This window comes from Mirounga leonina, unplaced genomic scaffold, assembly GCF_011800145.1.
Source record: "Mirounga leonina isolate KUSES-001 unplaced genomic scaffold, KU_Mleo_1.0 Mir_418, whole genome shotgun sequence".
In the NCBI taxonomy this organism is placed as follows: domain Eukaryota; kingdom Metazoa; phylum Chordata; class Mammalia; order Carnivora; family Phocidae; genus Mirounga; species Mirounga leonina.
Genome location: NW_023270739.1, coordinates 2,500,830 through 2,521,248, shown reverse-complemented (window position 1 = coordinate 2,521,248; position 20,419 = coordinate 2,500,830). Strand labels below are relative to the sequence as shown.

The window sequence follows — 20,419 nt, the reverse complement described above, 5'->3', positions numbered from 1 at the left end:
ACACACCTACACCACAACCCTCACATGACACACACACACAGCTACACACAACCTCCACACTACACACCACACACACACAGCTACATGGACGCACATACCTATTCACACAACCCCCATAGCGCACACACACATCGACACGCACCACGCACACAGCACACACGCGGGCACACACGCATTCGCATGCACTCCTCTCTCTCGCATGGACTCTCTCTCCTTTGCCCCGTCCCTGTCCTTATCTTTCTTGATTTCACGTTGTTGTTATCTTCTTTACAGAGGGCCCCTCAACACATATGCGCACTATTCTGCATGAGATGAATGTTTGAAACGAGTTGTCTGCCTTCTCCCTTCTGCGCGGTCCCAGCGAAACAAAAGATGAATGGTTCCGCACCTCGGAAGGAGGGGAAATTAATTAGGAATGACAAAGGACCCCATTCTTCGGTTCCACTTATCTTGCTGCTGACTTGCCGGAACTGTTGCGTGCGGGGCAAGGTGTGTGATTGGCAGTCCTTGGGGACGTGTCGCCAGCCTGCGCGGCCCTGCCCCCTCACTGGTGGCCACGTTCCCTGGGCGGGTGGAGCTGGCCCTGCTGCGGAGGCCGCTCCCTCAGGCTCCCCCTCGGGGCAGTGCAGGGACAAGGGACAAGGCAGACCTCTCTCCCTCAGAGCTGGGCAGGTGGCGGTAGCTGCTCGGACTGTGGGATGTCCCCAGGTGTCCGGGGACCCCTTGTGGGGGTGAATTCGCTTGGGCCACCCTGGTAGGTCACTGACTCGGTTTCCCCTGCTGCAGAATGGGAGCACAGCCTCCCTGGGGTGCTGAGAGTGTCCCTGGCAGCTCTTGGGGCCAGTGACATGTGGTACCCTCATCTGAGATGCTCTCAGTATTAGCCATCCCTGAGAGAAGCTTCTCTGAGGGAGTTGGGTCACCGCCCCACTCAGACCACAGCTTTCGCCCCCATAGAATAAGGAGCGGAAGTGAGAACACCCGGCCCACGAGGTCCGCCATAAGAGGTTGTCCCCTTCTACCTGGCAGGGCAGCTGCCCTCAACCCCCAACCCTAGGGAGTGGGCTGCCTGTTGGAGGCAGGGAAGGTCCCCCGAAGGAGGTGAGCTAGGATGCAGCTGAGGGTGTGAGTACAGTGAGCCTGGCCTTACCTCTGAGGTCTCATCTGTGAAATGGGCATATGAGTCCACCTGGGCAGGTCATGGGGGGTGGGAGAGACTGGGGTGCTTGGTGGGTCGTGAGAGTTCTTGTTTGTTCTCATGCTTGTGCTTCTTATAGGTCCCGGGGCTTCATGACTCCAGGGGCTCCAGGGTGGGGGCTCCCGTTGGGAGGGTGCACAGAGGAGAGGGCAAATGCTTAGTTCTTCCCACCTGCCTGCCTGCCAGGTAGAGTACCTGGCCATTAATTCCATCATGCGTTCATTCATTCATGCACACCGTGAGCCAACCTTCCCTGAGTCCACTTAGACTCAGCCATCTGTTGGGCAAGAGGGATTTAGGGATGATTTGACCTGAACCTGCCCTGAGAGAGCCACCATGAGGGGATTCGGAGCAGGGAAGGTCACCTGTGCTTGGGGGATAGAGGTGATCAGGGGAAGCTTCCTGGAAGAGGGAGCCTTTAAGCCAAGCCTTAACAAATAATGGGTCATACAGTCTGAGGAGAGGCTAAGAAGGGCTTTTAGGATGGCTGGAACAGCAGGAGCAAAAACCCAGAGGCACGGAAAGGCTGGGCAGTGTTCAGCAAACAGGATTGTTGCGGCCAGAATGTGGTGAGTTCAGTGGGATATCTGAGCAGGATGGTCCAAGAAGTGGACTGGGACAGAGCCCAAGGTCATGAGGTCTGGGCTTGTCTTCCAGGCACAGGGAGCCATGGAAGGCTTTAGAGTAGAGGAGTCACCTGCAGGGAACAGTTGAGAGGTGGGACACCAGGAACCAGAGTCACAAGCTGCTTCCTGTCTGTCCAGCCAGGCTCAGAGGGGGCCTAGCAGGGCCAGGACCTGGGCTGGGACCTGGCAGGGGACATTCAGGAGCTGCTCAGAGGGGCAGGCAGCCAGTTGCCATTGAAGAGGCCTGGCCTCCCCAGTAGGGTCCTCTTTGGGTCAGCCACCGATTGGGCATAGGATGCAGGAGCCTGGAAGCCTGGTCCAGGTCCCTCTTACCTCCTGTGTGCCCTCAGGCATACCACTTGGCCTCTCTGTGCTGTCATTTCCTTGTCTTTAAAGTGGGAGCCTCCCAGGACTTTGTCCTGAGGGTTAACTGAGCTGAGATGTGGAAGTGGCTGGGTTCCTGGTCCTATCTGCATAATTCTGACCTGGAGGCCAAGAGCGCAGGCTCTGGAATCCGCTGTCTGGGTTTGAGCCCCGGCTGTGTCCCTTGGTCACCAGGGAACCCTGCGCAAGTCTCTGTACCTCCCCGCACCTCAGTGTCCGCATCTGTGAAATGGAGCAGTGATGGCAGCTGCCCCCCAGAGTGGGTGTGAGGCCTGGGGGCAAGTGGAGAGGCTCTGGATTTGTGCCTGTGTAGGTGCCCCTTGGTGTCCCCGCAGTGCCCCTCGGCATCCGGTCAAGGGAATTCCGGATGCCAGTCCTCGGGCATCGCGCCCTGGCCTGGGTGCACCACTGGGCCCAGCCCCACCCCAGGGCACTCCAGGCCTCCTCCGCCTGCACACCCCAGTGTCCCCGGGAAATGGGGTGGCCAGAGCCCATGCTAACTGGGTGACCCCTGGGTACACCCCCGCCCAGGGGCCATACGCCTTACCTGGCTCAGCAGAGCGCACTCGGCTTTAGCATTCTTTGTAGACGAGCGTCGCCCCCTCCCGTCTGCCGTTGGGGGACCTGGGATTCACGCTTCAGGGGGAAATCGTTTAATGATTGGCCACGAGGAGGTCATTTATATTGGCTAAGCGGGCTTAATTAGACTGGATTCGAAGGTTACCATAAGCGCACAAAAAAGCTGTTAAGGGGTTAACCTCTGAGAGATTACATTGTATTCAGCGCTCTGTTAAAGTTTGAATTAATTTTTCCCATGGGTTTGTTCACATTCTAATTTTCAACTAAATGAGACATCTGTTTCAGAAAAGGAAAATTTGCTCTGGTTGCCATGGCAACTATCATTCTGTAAGAAAATTATTCCAATGGTTACTTTAGAACAGAAAGACAGAAATTCAGGACATAAAGCCACCTCCCATTGCTCAGGCGGAATGCTGATTCATCTGACCTCCTTGGGGTCTGCGATGTCCTGGATGGTGTGCAGACATCGGGCTCCTGGCCCTCCGCGTGGCGAGCCTGGGTCCAGGCACCAGGTCACGTTGGAGACGGGCACCGGGTTTTTGCAGGGCCCGGGCATCCCGTCTTGGGCTTTGACGGTCTCAGACCATGGCTGCCCCCCAAGGTGGGTGGGCCACTAGGGGCTGGGCTGGACCCTGGCTGCTTGGGTGGCCCTGTGAGCCCTTGCCTATCCTGTCATCTGTCTGGAAACCAGAGCAGCCTTGGACTTCAGCTCTGGCCCCAAAGGGCATTGCTAGATGAGGAGGTCAAGTGACCAGACGCGGAATGCTGGGAGCATCTGGGGCCCACTTTACCTCGAAGAAGGCCTGGCACCACACTTCTGTCTCCTCTTCCCATGGCAGAAACCTGAATGGACATCCACAGGAGGGGCCGAGATGTTTACAGCCTCTGGAGGGTGAGGTCACCGTGAAGAGTCTGTCTCTCCCGCTGTGCCAGAGAAAGCTCCTGGCCTGACGAGGGTGTTCCCCAACCCATGGGCCATCCTGGCAAATAGCTCCTTTGGATGTTTGCATGAATGACTTGACTCTTCCTGCTCCCTCTAAAATTTCATAAAAGCTAGATCCTCCCCTTTTCCCATTGATGGAGCTCCTGGGTATTTAGAAGGAGTTTTCATAGTGGAAGTATAATTTAAGCCTCTTAAACCTCCTGCCTCTCTCCTTTTTTCCCTCCCCTCTGTGTCAGGGTCATGGCACCTCACAAGAAGGACCCCTCGCCCTCATGGGGTAAGATCTGGGGGCATAGGCATCACTATCCTGCTGGGAGAGGTGAAGTCGCCGGCCCAGGGGCAGAACCAGATGTCTGATGCCAACCTCGGTACCTTGAGCAAGCTCTCAGGGTCTCCCCAGGGACAGGGTGGATTCCACCTTCCCAGGATTGGAGGTGGTGTATTTCCAGGAACTAGGCAGGTGTATCTATGGGGAAACGCCACCCCAAGGGGAAGGCTCAGTAGTACTGGGTGAGGGGAAGCTGGGGCAGGTGGAGGCTTGCGTGGGGGCCTGTGGGGTCTCTGATACATTTCTAAGTGTCTCTTTCAAGAAGCTACCCCTTGCTGTGGCTCACAGGAACTAACAGACGCCTTCTCTCCATGCAGATGAGGCCTCATCCTGTCTTGTAAATATTTGATTAGATTTTTGAAGAATGGATCTTGTACTTGGAAGGCAGTGCCAGAAACCCGTTGCTTTTTCCCCCCGGAGGCCGACAGGGCTTTGGGCTCCTGGGAGGACCACTAGGCTTGGCTTTCGGAGCGGCTCCCAGACAGCTGCAGCCTTCCCTGCAGTCACTCTGCCCTGGCTCAGCCAGAGGGGGGCTTTGATGATGCCCAGAGTCTGAGGGCTTCAGAAATTGCAGAGCTGGGAGCTCAGCCTTTTCGGGCAGGAGCCGCCCCAGCTGGCTGAGCACGACTGTCAACTGTTTCTGACCAGGAACCATGGTAGGAAAAGCACTTCACATTGTGACTCAGTACCTCCATACGTGGGTATCTATTTAAATATAAATATATTTAACTGAAGTATCCTTTCCCTGCTAGGAGATACTCTTCTTTTTTTTTTTTTCTTTGATGCTTTCTTTTCTTTTTAAAAAAGTGTTGTGACCCATCAAAATGCAGTTTGAAAAACGCTGCCCTAGGCCAAAGGTTTTTCATGAAGGCTCCATGGGTGGGTTTCAGGAGGGGCCCACATGATGATGGTGATGGAGATGATGAAGGCAGCTGCAGTGCATTGAACCAGGCACTGTTTAAGCGCTTTATGTGGATTAATGGATTTAATCCTCCGAAACAGCCCTATTGAGATGGTATTTTTATCCCTATTTTACAGATGGGGAAATGGAGGCATAGAGAGAGGTTGAGTTACTTGCCATAGGTCACACAGGTAGTAAGAGGTGGACCCATTCTCACTCAGGTCTGTCTGACCTCAAGATTGCCTTGAAGTTGGGTGTAAAATTGTGTATGTTTGGGGGATGCATTTTCTGTGGTTGTGCACGTGCAGGCTGGCCGATGTGGGTGTGCCAGTGATAGGAGGGGTCTTCTGAGGGGACTGTCCCCAGGCCAACCTACCCCGATGCTATTCCCCAGCCCCGAACACCTGGTCTCCTCACTTGGCAGGTACTTCCTACGGTTGGGGATCCCTTGGACAGCCCAAACCTGGGGATGCTCACAGTCCCTCTGTGACTGTTTCTTACCATCTGTTTCTCCTCCCAGAGCCTCAGAGTGCAGATCCCAGGCCCCCACCTGTACAGGTGGTTCTCCTGGGGCCCACTCATATCTAAGTATGAGAGAATCTTCTCAGCTCCCCCTATAAGAACAAGGCAGGAGCCACAGCCCTCTTCTTCAAGGCCAAAACTTAGGCTGGCAGGGGCTTGGGGAGATGGTGGCCTGGCGTGCTCTGCCCACTTTTAGTAAGTTTTTCTCGGCAGTAGCTGGGGGCTCTCTTTTGAATATGGGGCATCATTCTCAGCTTTAAAGGTTTGGCTGCGATCCCTAGGCAACAGAAAAGTCCTATTTGACATCTGTTAACACATGGATTCATTCATCCGGGTTCATTCGTTCATTCCTTTATTCCCCTCCTCCGGGCTGGTGCTGGGCACGCAAGGTGAGAGGAAGATTGGGGCAGACGGGGCTTTGAAGGATAAACATGGTGTGAGGTCAGGGGTGAGCAGGAGGAGAAAAGGAGGGAACCGGCGTTCCTGGCAGGAGTCCCAGGTGAGCAAGGCTAGCGGTGGAGGGGATTCTGCAAGTGTTTGAGATGGCAGAAGGACTCTTCACCCCCAAACAGCCACCGTGGTCACCCATCTTCCTCCTTCACAAACCCATGTTCCAGAAGATGGCACTGCAGACATGAAGGCTGAGGGAAGAGAGTCAGGTCTGGGTTCAAACATGACTTGCCCCACCCTGGGCACCTCACTGCCCCTCACTGAACCTCCGTCTTCTTATCCAGAAGGTACCATGGTGGGACTAAATCAGGGTTTTCAAATGGTGTTCCGTGAGATGCCCGGGGTTCCAAAGGGGTGCTTTGGGTGGCTGCCAACAGGTAGAGCCATTGGGTCAACAGCCAGAGGTCTCAGCCTCGCCACAAAGGGCATATGCGCCACGAGAGGGATTTTAGTGGCAGCTTTGGGCATGTGAGAGAGACCTTGAAGATGAAAGCCCAGCCCCACTGCTGACTTGGACAGTATGTGCTGGAGGTGAGTGGTAATGAGGTGCCCAGCCCAGGAGTCAGCACACCCAAATCGCAGGCTAGCTCACTTCTCTGAGCCTCTGGTTCCTCGTCTGTAAAATGGGGATACTCTTAGTCCTTAATTCACAGGGTTCTTGTAACAGGTAAACCATCCCTATGATGTACTTAGATGGCACCTGACAAAAAGGTAGGTATGTGGGAAATGCAGGTGATAATTTCTGTTCTCAATCTCCTCATCCATGAAACAGAAAGAAAGAGACCCATCTGCCCACCCTCGCTGCTGGCGTGAAGGTCCCTGAGGTGACAGGTGGGGAGGTGACGAGGGTGATGATAGTGATGGTGGTGATGATGATTCTATCGATGTCCTGGGGCCACATAACTGATCACCACAGACTGGGGGGCTTAAAACAGTAGGCATTTATTCTCTCACAGTTTGGAGGCCGGAAGTCTGAGATCAAGGTTTCACCAATGTTTGTCCTTTTTGAGGGCCCTGAGGGAGAATCTGTTTCGTGCCCCTCTCCCAGCTTCTGGTGGTGGCTAGAAGTACTTGGTGCTCCTTGGCTTGTAGACAACATCACTCTGATCTCTACCTCCATTGTCAATGGCCCTTTTCTTTCTGTATCTCTGTGTTTTCACATGACCCTCTCATAAGGACACCAGTCACTAGATTAGGGGCACGCCCTAATCTGGTATCACCTCATCTGAACTTGATTATATCTGCAAGGACCCTGTTTCTAAATACGGTCACATTCACAGGTCCTGGGGCTTCATACTTCAACATATGATTTTGGAGGACACAATTTGACCCACAACAGTGGCGATAGTGATGGTGGTGGTGGTGATGGTGATGATGATGGTGATGGTGGTGATGGTGGTGATGATGGTGATGGAGGTGATGATGGTGATGATGATGATGGTGATGATAACGGCGATGATGATGGTGGTGGTGATGATGATGGTGAGGACGGTGATGGTGATGGTGGTGATGGTGATGATGGTGGTGATAGTGGGGATGATAGTGATGGTGGTGATGATGATTGTGGTGGTGGTGGTGGTGGTGATGATGATGGTGGTAATGGTGTTGGTGGTGATGATGGTGATGGTGGTGGTGATCATGATGGTAGTGATAATGGCAATGATGATGGTGGTGGTGATGGTGATGGTGGTGATGGTGGTGATGATGGTGATGGAGGTGATGATGGTGATGATGATGATGGTGATGATAACGGCGATGATGATGGTGGTGGTGATGATGATGATGACTTTGTAAACACTAAAGGACTATGTTAACGTGGGATCTTATAATGACTTAGGCCCAAGGGAGATTCATAGTAGGGATGCTTTGGTTAGAAATGAAAGCCCAATCAAATGGCTTCATGTTGCCCATATAACCGAGAAGTGCAGAGGTATGGTGGGTGACTGGTGCAGTTTTGATCCAGTGGGCTACCCTGGGCAATGTGGTCCAGCCATTGCCCTTTGGGACAGCTCAATAGCTGTTAACAGCTTCCAAGGCAAGAAGCTCACTGGTTGATATGCAGGGATGAGAGCATCCTGTTCTCTCACCATCAAAAGAAGAAATGCCTGGGATTCTCACCAATGGCAAGGATCTAGGTTACATGTTCACCATTGAGTCAATCCAAGGGAATCACTTGCATTGCTCAGTCTAGGTCTGAGTTGAGATTCCATTAATTGGCTTAGGTCCCTCTGGCCCTGCCCTTAGAGCTGGGGATAGACTCAGCCTGGCTGGGAGCTTCAGGGGAAAGCAGGAATCAGCATCCTCCACTTGGAAGCCATTCTCTCTGGGTTGGGTCTCAACATGCCCCAGATGTGGGCAGGAAGGCGGGTGAGCATGTTCTTCTCTGAATTTCCTTAGAGGAGCTTGGAGCAAGAGAGGTCTTTGGCTGAAGCTGATTCTTTTTAAACTTTCCTTTTAAAAAATCACAGAAATAATATTTATTCATCCTAGAAAAACAGAAACTGTGTTGAAAGAAGGGGAAAAGAGAAGAGGATGCCAGGGACATCCCACAGCCCGTGAGTTGGTCAGGATTCTGGCTAAGTCCAGGCGATCCCCACCTTTACTTTGAGCTTCTAGGCATCAAGCCTGTCCTGATGACCATTTGGCACTGCGACTTGCTTCCCCTTCCTGTGACCACCCCACTCTCTCAGTGGCTCTCTCTGAACTGCCTGCTCTTCTTCCATAGGCAGCCCTGGTTTTATGGCTGGGGCTTTAACCTGCCTCGAGGCCAAGCACTGCTAGAGAAATGGAACCTCATTCCCGAAGGCGTAGACATCCTGATAACCCATGGACCACCACTGGGTAAGAGTCAGCTGCCCCACACCTTGGCTGGCCCGCCCCCCAGTGGGCCTGCTTGTGCTGGGAGTGGATGCAGAAGGTGTGGGTGTTGAGAGGGGCGGGGTCTAGCCCCACCTGAGCACAGAGATCAGCCTGGATGAGCTCTGTTGTGAGTCTGACTTGCTGTGATATTGGGGACAGTTCACCCCATGGCTCCCCTTATTTCCCGAGCACCTACTATGTGCTGGGGGTTCAGCTTGTTACCTTGTGGACTCCTCGCAGCCCCCCAGGGAGGTCAGAATCAGCTGCCCATTTTCCACACGTTGCATACTGGAGCTCAGGGACGTGGAGAGGCAGGGCTGGGCCCTTGACCTGCATCCTGGGGGCATAATACCTTCAAGGTCACTCTCTGGGCTTCGTCCTGCACACCCCTCACCCCATCCCAACAGTCTCTAGGGCCTTGGGTTCCACCCTCAACAGCTCTCTTTCCAGGCCCCACTGCCACCTCCCTGGTCCAAGCTGATGTCACTGCTCACACGATCTAACTGCCTCTGGGCCCCCCTGGCTGTCCCATCGGGGGGCTTTTTCAGGCCTCCACTCCCCCTTTACTCACACACACTTCCTGTCCATCTGCACGTCCCTCCGATTCCACCTCCAAACTGGATCCCAGCTCCTTCCTCTCCTCTCCACCATGCCTGTCCCCACCTGGGTCCAGGCCAACGTCTTCTGTCCCTTTGATGACTGCCATGGTCTCCTCACTGGTCCCCCAGCCCCGAGTCTCGCCCTTTCCACTCCACTCTCCTTGCATCAGTAGGAGGGAATTCTCTGAATCGGCAGCTATGCCATGCCATCCCTCTACAACCCTTCATGGCTCCCTTAGGCCTTAGAATGCTGTCCAAACTCCCAGCAGCCCAGCCCCTCCCAGCCTCCCCCTCTTCCTGCTGCCTCCACAGAACATGCCATCACTCCCACAGCGTTTGGGGCCGAGGCAGGCGATGCCGGGCAAGAGGCGAAGCTAAGCCATGCTCATCTCCAGGGTTTGCAGGCTGCGGGGTAGAGGGGTGCAGGATGGCCAAGCCTGGGGGACCTTTCCCTCCCTCCCTTCCTCCCTGTCTCTCTCTGTCTCCCTCCCTCCCTCTCTGTCTCTCTCCACCCTCCCTCCTTCCCTCCCTCTCTCTCTCTGTGTCTCTCCCACCCTCCCTCCCTCTCCCTCCCTCCGTCTGTCTCCCTCCCTCCCTCCCTCCCTGATCACTAAGGCAGTGGCAGAGGCAGCCTGCCTGAGTCAGTGACTCAGAGGATCCCCCTTCCCCTTCCGAGCATGCAGAAACCTGTCTCACCCACCCAAACAGAGAGGGGCCGCGATGAACCCTAGCTGCTCGCTTGGAGTCATCAATTATTCTTCGTTTGTGTGGCCATGTGAGGATAATAAGCCGCCACCATATGGGGCGGCTCCGGGAGGCTGGCGGTGCGAGCAGACCCAGACACGGCCCCGTGAGCCAGGCTGCGGTGAATGGAGTTCATTTTCGTGATTTTGTGATGTTTGTTTCGAAAGTTTCCGACGTGGAAATCTCGCTCCTGGTTCTGCTCTGCTGCCAGCCCACTAGGGTGCCCTTGGGCCTCACCCGTCCCTTTCAGGCCTCCGTGTGCTTGTCTCTGCAATGGGTGGATGGCACCCTTGAGGCTGCTCCGTGCCCGGGTCGTGGGGGGTGCTCACTTGTCGCCCTAGGTGCCTGGCCCACTCGGGGCTCTTGTAAGCATGGCTGTCTGGGTGGCCCTGCAGAGGAGTGGGTCCAGGTGACCAGGCCCCAGGCGGCACGTGGTGGAGGCACGGGCTTTCCCTCCCTGAAGGCGGGGACAAGGTGGCCTTGGGAGAGCTTGCTGGGAGCTGGGAGGCAGTTCTGCCCGATCCCTGAATCCAGGATCTCGTGTCTCTGAGATGCAAAAGCTGCGGTGTGGGGTCTGCGGGGCTGGGGGCCTGGCCTCCTGGACCCCGTCACTGCCCTCCTGTCCTCTCCTTACACAGGCTTCCTGGACTGGGTCCCCAAGAAGATGCAGCGGGTGGGCTGCGTGGAGCTGCTCAACACGGTGCAGAGGCGCGTCCAGCCGCGGCTGCATGTCTTTGGCCACATCCACGAAGGTCGGCGTGGGGGGTGGGGGAGGGACTCCTCGCGGGCCCTGTAGAGGGGCCCCCTCACCTCCCTTCAAGCCAGTCACCTCCTCCCTGCTCTCAGCCCCTTCCTGACATTCGCTCTGTAAATGCTTTATCCGCACTTGGCCATCAGTTAGCCACTGCTGAAATGTTTAACGATGGGAAGACAGTTGCAAAATCTAGCAAGACTTAGGGGGAAGTTTTACTTCCTTGGAGTGCTGCGACCTTGCCATGCCTCCAGCCTGGGAAGTCTTTGGGATGTGGGCAGGGGGCTTTCTGGAGGAGGGGACATTGGGTGGAACATGGAGGATGTGTTAGGTTGGGTAGGCACACTGTGAGCTCCTTAAGGCTGGCAGGCCGGTCTTGTCGCCTACAAACCTACAGCCTGGCATACAGTCGGTGCTTAATAAATGTGGAGGGCCACTTGCCTGCCTGAGACATTCTGATGGCACCTCATGTCCACCCCCACCACACGCACAACAGACCTGGCATTCTGGCTCTGTTCCTGGGGGGCTGGGGCCACTTGCTGTGTCCACACAGTTCGAATGGTAGGGGGCGTTTACTTCCCCTTGGGGGGCAGTGGGCAAGGCGGCCGTGATGGTGCTGGGTGGTATCAGCTGCAATCCTGGCTCCCCACAGCTCCACGTCCTGCACACAGGCTTTCCTTATTACACCTTGGGTTTCCTCACTGGAGCTCCATTCATCAGTCTGGCAGACCCCTCTTTTGCTCCTTTTGAACCTTCATCCCACCTGCCCCTGGCCTCCGCATCCCATCCCACTCTACCAGAAAGCACATGGGCTCCCATGGGCCATGGGGACGGATGTGTTTTCCCCCAGCTTCTTGAACCTCCGTCTGTGTTAGGCCAGGGCCCCTGGGCCTCACATATGCTTGGTCCACATCAGATCATTTTCTAACTCAGAAGCAAACAAGTCTCAGCCCTTTCCCTGAGGGCCACTGCCGGGGGTTGTCGGAGGGCAGGAGGGATCAGATCTCCCCTGGCCCCAAGGAGATCACAGAGGGGCAGCAGATAGGCCATCAAAGGCAGAATCTGAGAAGTCATGGGATGGACAACCCATGTGCTGTGGGATAGCAATATGGCTGTCATTTTCTGTAGCCCAGCTATGGGCATGGAATGCCATCAGATCCCAGGTGGTGTGTGATCCAAACCACATTCCTACACAATCGCATTTGGGGGATCCAAAGAATGGGTAACCTACAAGAGGAGGGGAAATGTCCTTTCTGGCTTGGAGGTGATCTGAGCTGCAGGATGAGGACTGTAACAAGTAGACATGGCGGGAAAAGACTATAATAGCAGCAGAGGCTAGGAGAAGAAAGTACATGATGACGGTGATGATGGTCCCGGAAGATATCTCACTGGGTGCTCTCCATGTGCTTCCCAGGCACTCGGGTGAACACTGTATGTGGGTTAGTATCTCATTTGCTCCTCACAGCAGCCTGGGAAGGAGCTCTGTCATCATCACCTCTATAGATGAAGAGGCTAAGTTGAGGGTTTTGGTAGCTTGCCCCGGATGTGTTCCGCCTGCTGTAGCCGAGTGCTCTACTACCAAGCCCGCTGGACCACCTCACTGCCCTGGGTCCCGGCCTTACCCCTCATCCCTGACGGCTGTGTGCTTACTTTCCAGGGTACGGTGTCATGGCGGATGGGACGACCACCTATGTGAACGCGTCTGTGTGCACCGTGAACTACCAGCCTGTGAATCCGCCCATAGTCATTGACCTCCCCACACCCCGGAACTCCTGACTGCCCCTGCTGTCTCAGCCCTTCCTGCCCACATCAGCTCCATATGCCTGGCCAAGAGCACGGACCCCCAACCACCCTTCCTTCCATGCAGACAACCCGTCTGGCCGTGGGGAGCAGCCCAGCAGATGGGTTGAGGCTTTGGAATGAAGAAAATCTCCCCTGACTCTTCAGCCTCCGTCACCTGGAGTCAGGACCCTGTGGGTCCCTGTTAGGGGTTCTGTGCTCATTCCCGTTTTCTGCGTGTACATTTCCGCGTGTACCTTGTCAAAGGGCCTAACAAGCTTGCGGTCCTGTCCTGCTTGGGAATGGACGGACTCTTCATCCTTCTCAGTTGGACACCCTCGTGGGTTTGGGAAGCCGCGGCTCCTGGACGCACTTTGGAAGTTCTCACACAAAATCTCCCTCTGACTGAGGGTCTGTATGGCTGCAAGCCCCAGGGTTGGGGGGGGGGATGTTTTAGAGCCCAGGTGCAAGTAGCCCGCCACCTCCCCCCGGGGTTGGGGAGACAGGGCTGCTTCACGGCTGAGGCCCTCGAGGGAGCAATCAGGGACGTCTCAGGAATTCGGACCGCACCTGGCCAGGCCAACAGGCTGTCTGCCTCGCCTCGTGACCCTGCTTTCTTCCTGTGGGCATGGTGGCCGCCTTGAACAATGGCCTAAGCAACCCGGCTGCTTGCTCAGGGCCTGGATCCGGGAGACTGGTTCCACAGAACGAGCCATGTGAGGGCCCAGGACCAGCCGGGAGGTTCCTGAGTCACGGATGGCCCCTGTTCCTGCGGGGGCTTCGCAGCTCTGCAGAACTCGGGAGGCTGGAGGGGCCGCAGACCGAGGCCACCCTGCCACGTGGATGCGCCCGTGTGCGCGTGCACGCCCCTACATACACACAACGTCCTTCTTAACTTAATGAAGTGGACCCATGTTTCTCCCTACTGTCCTCCAATGGGGTTCCATCCCTCAGTGCGGTTTCCTGCGCACCATTTGGATTCTGTCTGGTGGGCCCACAGCCGAAGGGGCTGAGTGGTTCCTGGTCCTTGCCAGTCTGTCCCGTTAACGGGAGGGTGGCCCGCTGGCAGAGTGGGCCCTGGGCTCTGGCAGCTCCACGCAGGGCGGCTTCTTTCTTTTCTTTAAATTAGGACTTGGGCGGGGGGGGGGGGGGGGGGGCGGGGGGGGCTGAATCCCTGGGGGAGAGAGAACCAGCAGGGTCTCATCAGAGTGAGGCCAGAGAGGCAGGATCGCCACGTGCAGGGTCAGATTCTATCTTTATTGAAAATTTTGATATTTTGTTCATCATGGATATTTTTCTGAATCGATTTTGATTTTTAAAGACATGGGATTAAATAGCACCCTTTCTCTCTCTTGCCGAGCTTTTTGGTAGCCCCTTACATCGGGCGCCTGAGGGGAGGGCCTTACTCCCCTCACCTTAGGCCCCGCCCTGGGAGCCTGCACTTAGCACGCCCCTTTGCAGGTACAATCTCCATTCATCGCAGGTTGTCGCAAGGTCAGCTCTGTTGGCCCCATTTTAGAGGTGAGGAGATTTGAGATCAGAGAGGTGACGTAACTTGCCCGAGGGTGCACTGTTCATAGCGGGCAGAAGCAGGACTTGAGCCTTGGTCTCTGGCTCCATGGCCTCTGCTTTGCCGCGGCTCAGAGCTCCGCCCCTCCAAGGCAGTGCATGGTCCCAAGGCTCTTCCTTTTTTTCAAGGGTCCTGTTCAGAGCCCCTCTGGTTTGTCTCTCAGAGAGAGCCCCTGGAGTGCTGAGGGATCCTGTTCTCTGAGCCCAGCACCCCGGCATCCCGGGAGACCACGATTCCTTCCCTACTTGCCCAGGGCGCCCCATGGGGCGAGGGGCACCCTGGGCAAGGGGAGCCCGGCGGCAGCAGCGCGGACCGGTGCGGGACTTCGGGAATCTGTTTGGCCAAGTGGTTCCCGGTGGCCGCGGATGTTTACAAGGCCTCGGGAAGCCCAGATGCGTGGCACGTGGGCGGCGTGGGGTGGAGAGGACACAGGCCCTTTTAGTCACCTCTACCGAATTTCTCTGCGGACCAAGAACTATAAACTTAAAAATGTTTTTTTCCTAAGGTACCTTCAGAATATGGTGTATTTTTATGTGGAAAAGAAAAGTTATGAAGGCGGCTGTTACTTTGAAAGAAAATTCATTAAAAGTCCTTGAGGTATGAAAGATGATGGCGTGCTCCTCAATCATTTTGGCATAACTTGATTGTGGCTGTAATTTTTTTTTTTTTTTGTCAAGCATGTCAGACAATAAAGTCTTTGTAAAAAGAAAGAGATGTCCACGTGACGCCTCTTCCTGTGTATGTCTCTGGATGTCGTGTGAGGCATGTGGGGGAGGAAAGGTGTCCTCCCAGCCCAGTCCTGAGTCCTGGACAGAGTCCAGAGGCCAAAGACCTTCCATGTGGCAGCAGCTGGCATCCTTTTGCTTGCTCCAGCTTCCCCAGGGGTGGGGCAGTCTCAGAAGTGGTTGGCATGGGCTATTCTGTGCCCTATGACGTTCAAGTATCCTGACTGCCTGATTCCTCAAAACAGTGTAACTCAAGATGGTCTTAGCTCTGGGCCCTTCCCGGAAGCAGTATGTTCAACCCAGCCCTTATCAAACTAAGGGTCCGAGTGTTGCCCAAGAAAAGCACTGACAGGTATAATGGCTTCAGTCTCAAAGCTGCCTAAGCTGTAAAAGTCCCACCATTTCCTTCCATCCATCCATCCATCATCTACCCAACCATCCATCCACCCGTCCATCCACCCATCATCTACCCATCCGTCCATCCATCCATCATCCACCCATCCATCCACCCATCCACATTCCCATTCATTGATCCATCCACCCACACCACAAACATTTACTGATCACTTCCCATGGGCCTGCCTTGGACTAGGGAGGTGGTGATAGATTAAGAAGGTAGGATTGCTGAGGGATGGATGTGGGGGTGAGGTGAGGGAGAGCCAAGGATGACAATGGATGTTGGCTGCCCGTCATGGAGGGGAGAATGGGAGTTGGAAGAACAGGTTTGAGGAGGGATGCTGAGTTTTATTTGGGACTGGAGCTGGATGTGCACTTGGGATATTCAGGGGAAGGGTCCAGTGGCTGGAAGGATAAATGGACCTGGAGGAGGAGGAGGAGCCTCTCTGAGATCTGCATTTGTGGGTCATAACCAAAGCCATGGGTCTGGAAGAGACGTCCCAGAGGGGTGCATGGAGGGCAGGAGGAGCTGCATGTGGCAGACTATGGGTGTCAGCCTCTCCATGGCCCTTTCCTGTCCTCAGACTGTCCCATCTGTCACCTGCCCCTCCACCAGGGCCTCGCAGGTGCCTACAATAACTTGTCCTGGGCCTTGGCTCCCCATCAGTGGGCAATGAGGAGGAGCCACTCGACTTGAGGTAGCCTTGGCGGCTGTCCTTGGCCAATGTGAGCCCAAGCAGGCCTCCCAGGTGGGGGCAGGGACCCTCTGGGGCAGCTGCTACCTCTGGCAGTGCTGTAGGTCCTCCTGTAGTGCATGGGTCCCCACTGAGACTCCAGACACAGCCGCTGCTGAGCCACATGCTCCTCCTGCCCTCAGTGTAGACGGGCTATCTGGGGTTTGGACAAGTGGTGGAGGGGGTCCCACAGCAAAGGTGCCTGGGCACCCAGTGCCTCAGCTCTTGGTGGTTCAGCACTCAGGGCTCATGCACACTTATAGGATGACATCTCAGATAACCCTCTTCTTGTCCATGAGAGTCTAGTGAGCAAATCCCATGAGCTGTCTCCCCTGCTTAACTTCACTTTCTACGAGAGACCCCTGCCCAACCCCTGGAATAAACTAGTGGAGGTGACAAGCTCTGTGGACAAGGACTTCATCCAGTGCTCTCTCCTAATGCCACCCACAGCTCCCAGCTGGGCCCAAGCCTGCCTGGGGGCCCTCAGTCCCACCCTCCCATGGAAGGCACAGACTATGAAGGTCTCCAAGACATGAAAGTCAGGCTCTGCTGTCTGGAAGCTCGCAGTGTACTTTGGAAGGCTCATCTAATCCCCGAAAAGAAGTGGAACCCTTCAGGTCTTACATGCTTGGGGCATAGAGGGCGACAGAGGGGGCAGGCTTGGGGGCCCTGAGGAAGAGCATGCCCAGTGTACAGGGGAGATTGGGGGAAGCTTCCTGGAGGAAGGAGCGTGGCTGGGCCCTGAACCATAGAACATGATTTTCCTATTAAAAAAAATACCTTTTTGAGGCGCCTGGGTGGCTCAGTCATTAAGCATCTGCCTTCGGCTCAGGTCATCATCATCCGAGGGTCCTGGGATCGAGCCCTGCATCGGGCTCCCTGCTCGGCGGAGAGCTTGCTTCTCCCTCTCCCACTCCCCCTGCTTGTGTTCCCTCTCTCGCTGTCTCTCCCTCCATCAAATACACAAATAAATAAAATCTTAAAAAAAAAATACCTTTTTATTTTGAAATAATTTTAGATTTACAGAAGAGTCATAAGGTGGTACGGAGTTCCTCGATACCCTGCACCCAGTTTTCCCTGATGTGAACATGTTGCATAACTGAGAGGCATTTACCAAAACTAGGAAATGAACACCACTACAACACTATTACACTATAAGCTTTATTCGGATTTCAACAGTTTTTGATTAATGTCCTTTCTCCATTCCAGAATCCAGGGCACGCTACCATGCTGCACTTAGTTGTCACATGTCCATAGTGACAGTTTCTCAGTCTGTCCTTGCTTTGCCTGACCTGGAAAGCTTTGAATACTGGTTCAATATTCTGTAGAATGTCCATCAAGTTGGGTTTGTCTGATGTTTTCTCATGATTAGCCTGGTGTTATGTATTATGAGAATACAACACAGCTGATGGATCCTCAAGGCACCAGAGGTCACCTGATGTTAACCATGACTTATCACCGTTGATGTTGATCTTGAGCACATGGTGGAGGTGATGTCTGCCGGGTTTCTCCACCATAAAGATGCTAGTCTTCCTTTTCCATACTTTGTTAGAAGAGAGACACTAGTGTAGCTCACGGTCAAGGAGAGGTGACTCAAGCTCTCCCTTCTAGAGGGAGGAACAGCAAAGGATATGTAGACACAGTTAAAATCACATTAATTAGTAAATATTTGGGGGAGGTATATTGAGGCTACACAAATGTCCCAGTTCTCCTTAAAGTTTTGCCTACTAATTTCAGCATCTATCTATGGATTTTGCCTGGAACAATGATTACTGAGGTGCTCTCATGGCAATTTTCTAATTCTTTCCTCATACATTTATTATTTGGAGTTGTTCTGTAAGGAAGATTTGTCCCTTCTCTGCCATTTATTTATTTTCTATCAGCACAGACTCACGGTTATTTATTTTATTCATTAGGTTAAAATCTAGTACTATCACTATTTATTTTGTGGCTCAAATTGGTTTAACTTTGTCCACTGGGAACTCTTTCAAGTTGGCTCCTGTGTTCTTTTGACATATTCCTCTCTCTTGCTTGACTTCCTTGATTTCTGGCATTACAAGATGCTCCAAGCCCATCATGCATTTTCCTTGCCCCAGCCCTAGAATTAGCCATTTCTCCAGAGAGTTCTAACTCCTTTTATTTAGAAAGTAAGATCTAGGTGGTAGATGTGCTAGTTGCTACTAGGGTATTACTATTTCTAAGTCCTCACAATGGACAGAGTGAGGAAATATATGAGTGTACTAATCCATCTATATGCTCATTTATCTCTCTTACGTCTATATCCATCCAACCATCCATCCAACCACCCACCCACCCATCCACCTATCCATCTATCCACCCACCCATTATCCATCCATCCATCCATCCATCCATCCATCCATCCATCCATCCATCCATTTACCTACTTAGCTATCATCTATTTATCTTAAAATAAGCATTAGTTCATACTGATATGCCACCCCTACCCCAAACTCTAATGCAGCAATGCATAATTTATTCTTGTTTTCCACTTTGCTTATTTGTAACTTCTTCCTTTGACGAGGAGGAGCCTGGCTACCATATTTGCAATCGTGTGTGTTCAATCCTAGCACATCCACAAAGCAGTTTCAGAATTCTTGATCAGGACCCCTGTGAGAAACATAGTTACCTACTAGAGTACAAAGTTCCTGCGCAATCCTTTCTGTCTTTAGTTTGACAAACCAAACTCTGTTTTCCAAGGTAAATTGGTCAGGTCCTTTTTCCCAACCCAATTCAGTGAGGTTATGTCATACATTTGCAGTACAATTAGATTCTGTTGTCACAGTCTGCATTACAACCTGAGATTCCCTGACCTCTTAGTTGACTGTTTTAAATTTGCATACAGTCAGGGCGCCTGGGTGGCTCAGTTGGTTAAGCAACTGCCTTCAGCTCAGGTCATGATCCCAGGGTCTTGGGATCGAGCCCCACATCAGGCTCTCTGCTCGGCCGGAAGCCTGCTTCTCCCTCTTCCACTCCCCCTGCTTGTGTTCCCTCTCTCCCTCTGTCAATTAAATAAAATCTTAAAAAAAAAATAAATTTGCATACAGTCAAGTCACTCTCTGTAGTGTGCAGTTCTAAGGGTTTTCAGAAATGCAGAGTCATGTATCCGCCACCCCAGTACCGTAGGGAAAAGTTACATCACTTAAAAAATTCCCCTTCTTTGACCCCTTTTAAGTCATACTGTTTTCCAAAATGTCTGTATGTTTTTACAATCCCACTGGCACTGAGTGAGTATTCCTCTTGGCTCACATCTTCATTAGAATTTGGTATTATTCATTTAAAAAATTTTAGCCATTTGAGTAGGTGTATTGTATAGGTCTTGTATTTCATTGTGGTTTTAATTTCCATTTCCCTAATGACTACTGGTATTGAACATCTTTTTATATGCTTATTTGCCATTCACATATATTCTTTTGTGAAGTGTCTATTCAGATTTTTTGTCCTCTTCCTTAAAAACGTTTTGTTTTGTTTTAAATGTTCTTTATGCTTTGGATACAAGTCCTTAATTGAATATATGATTTGCAAATCTTTTCTTCTAGTCTCTGGGTTGTCTTTTCATTCTCTTAACGGTTTCTCAGAGCAAAAGTTTCTAATTTTGATAAAGTCCAATGTATCAATTTTTTCTTTTATGAGTTGTACTTTTGGTGTAGTACCTAAAAACTTATTGTCAGGTCATGCAGATTTTCTCTGATGTTTTCTTGTAGAAGGTTTATAGTTTTATGTTTTACATTTAGGTCTATGATGCGTTTTAAGTTAATTTTGGTATGAGGTGTGAGGTTTGTATAAGTTCCATGTTTTTACGTATGGATGCTATTTCTCCATTGAATTGTCTTTATATGTTTGTCATAAATCAGTTGACTATATTTGTGTGGGTATACTTTTGGGCTCTCCATTTTGTTCCATCAATCAATAAGTCTGTCCTTTTGCCAATATCTTACTCTCCTGATTACTGTAACTCTACGGGTAAATCTTGAAATTGGATAGCGAGAGCTGTCCAATTTTGTTCTTCTTTTTCAGAATTGTTTTGGCTATTCTAGTTCCTTTATCTTTCCATGTATATTTTTCAATGAACTTGTTGACATATAAGATAGACCTTGCTGAGATTTTGATTGAGATTACATAGGATTTATAATCAGACTGGAGAGAAGTGATATTTTAACAATGTTGAGCCTCACAATTCATAAAAAACATTTCTCTCTCCATTTATTTAGATCTTTGTTTTCTTTCATCAATGTTCTGCAGTTTTTATCATATAGATCTTGTACACATTTTGTTAGATTCATATCTAAGTACTTCACTGGGGGTATATTATA

General features: G+C 52.4%; 1 protein-coding gene across 1 annotated transcript in view; it reads left to right on the top strand.

Moving 5' to 3' along the window:
* MPPED1 (metallophosphoesterase domain containing 1) overlaps window positions 1-12,745 on the top strand; it is a 60,482-nt gene extending 47,737 nt beyond the window's left edge. The window contains exons 4-6 of the mRNA XM_034987251.1: window positions 8,657-8,772; window positions 10,772-10,885; window positions 12,542-12,745. Coding sequence (XP_034843142.1) covers window positions 8,657-8,772; window positions 10,772-10,885; window positions 12,542-12,660 — 349 coding nt within the window. The 3' untranslated portion in view covers window positions 12,661-12,745. The remainder of the gene's footprint in view (window positions 1-8,656; window positions 8,773-10,771; window positions 10,886-12,541) is intronic.
* Window positions 12,746-20,419: the final 7,674 nt, after the last annotated feature.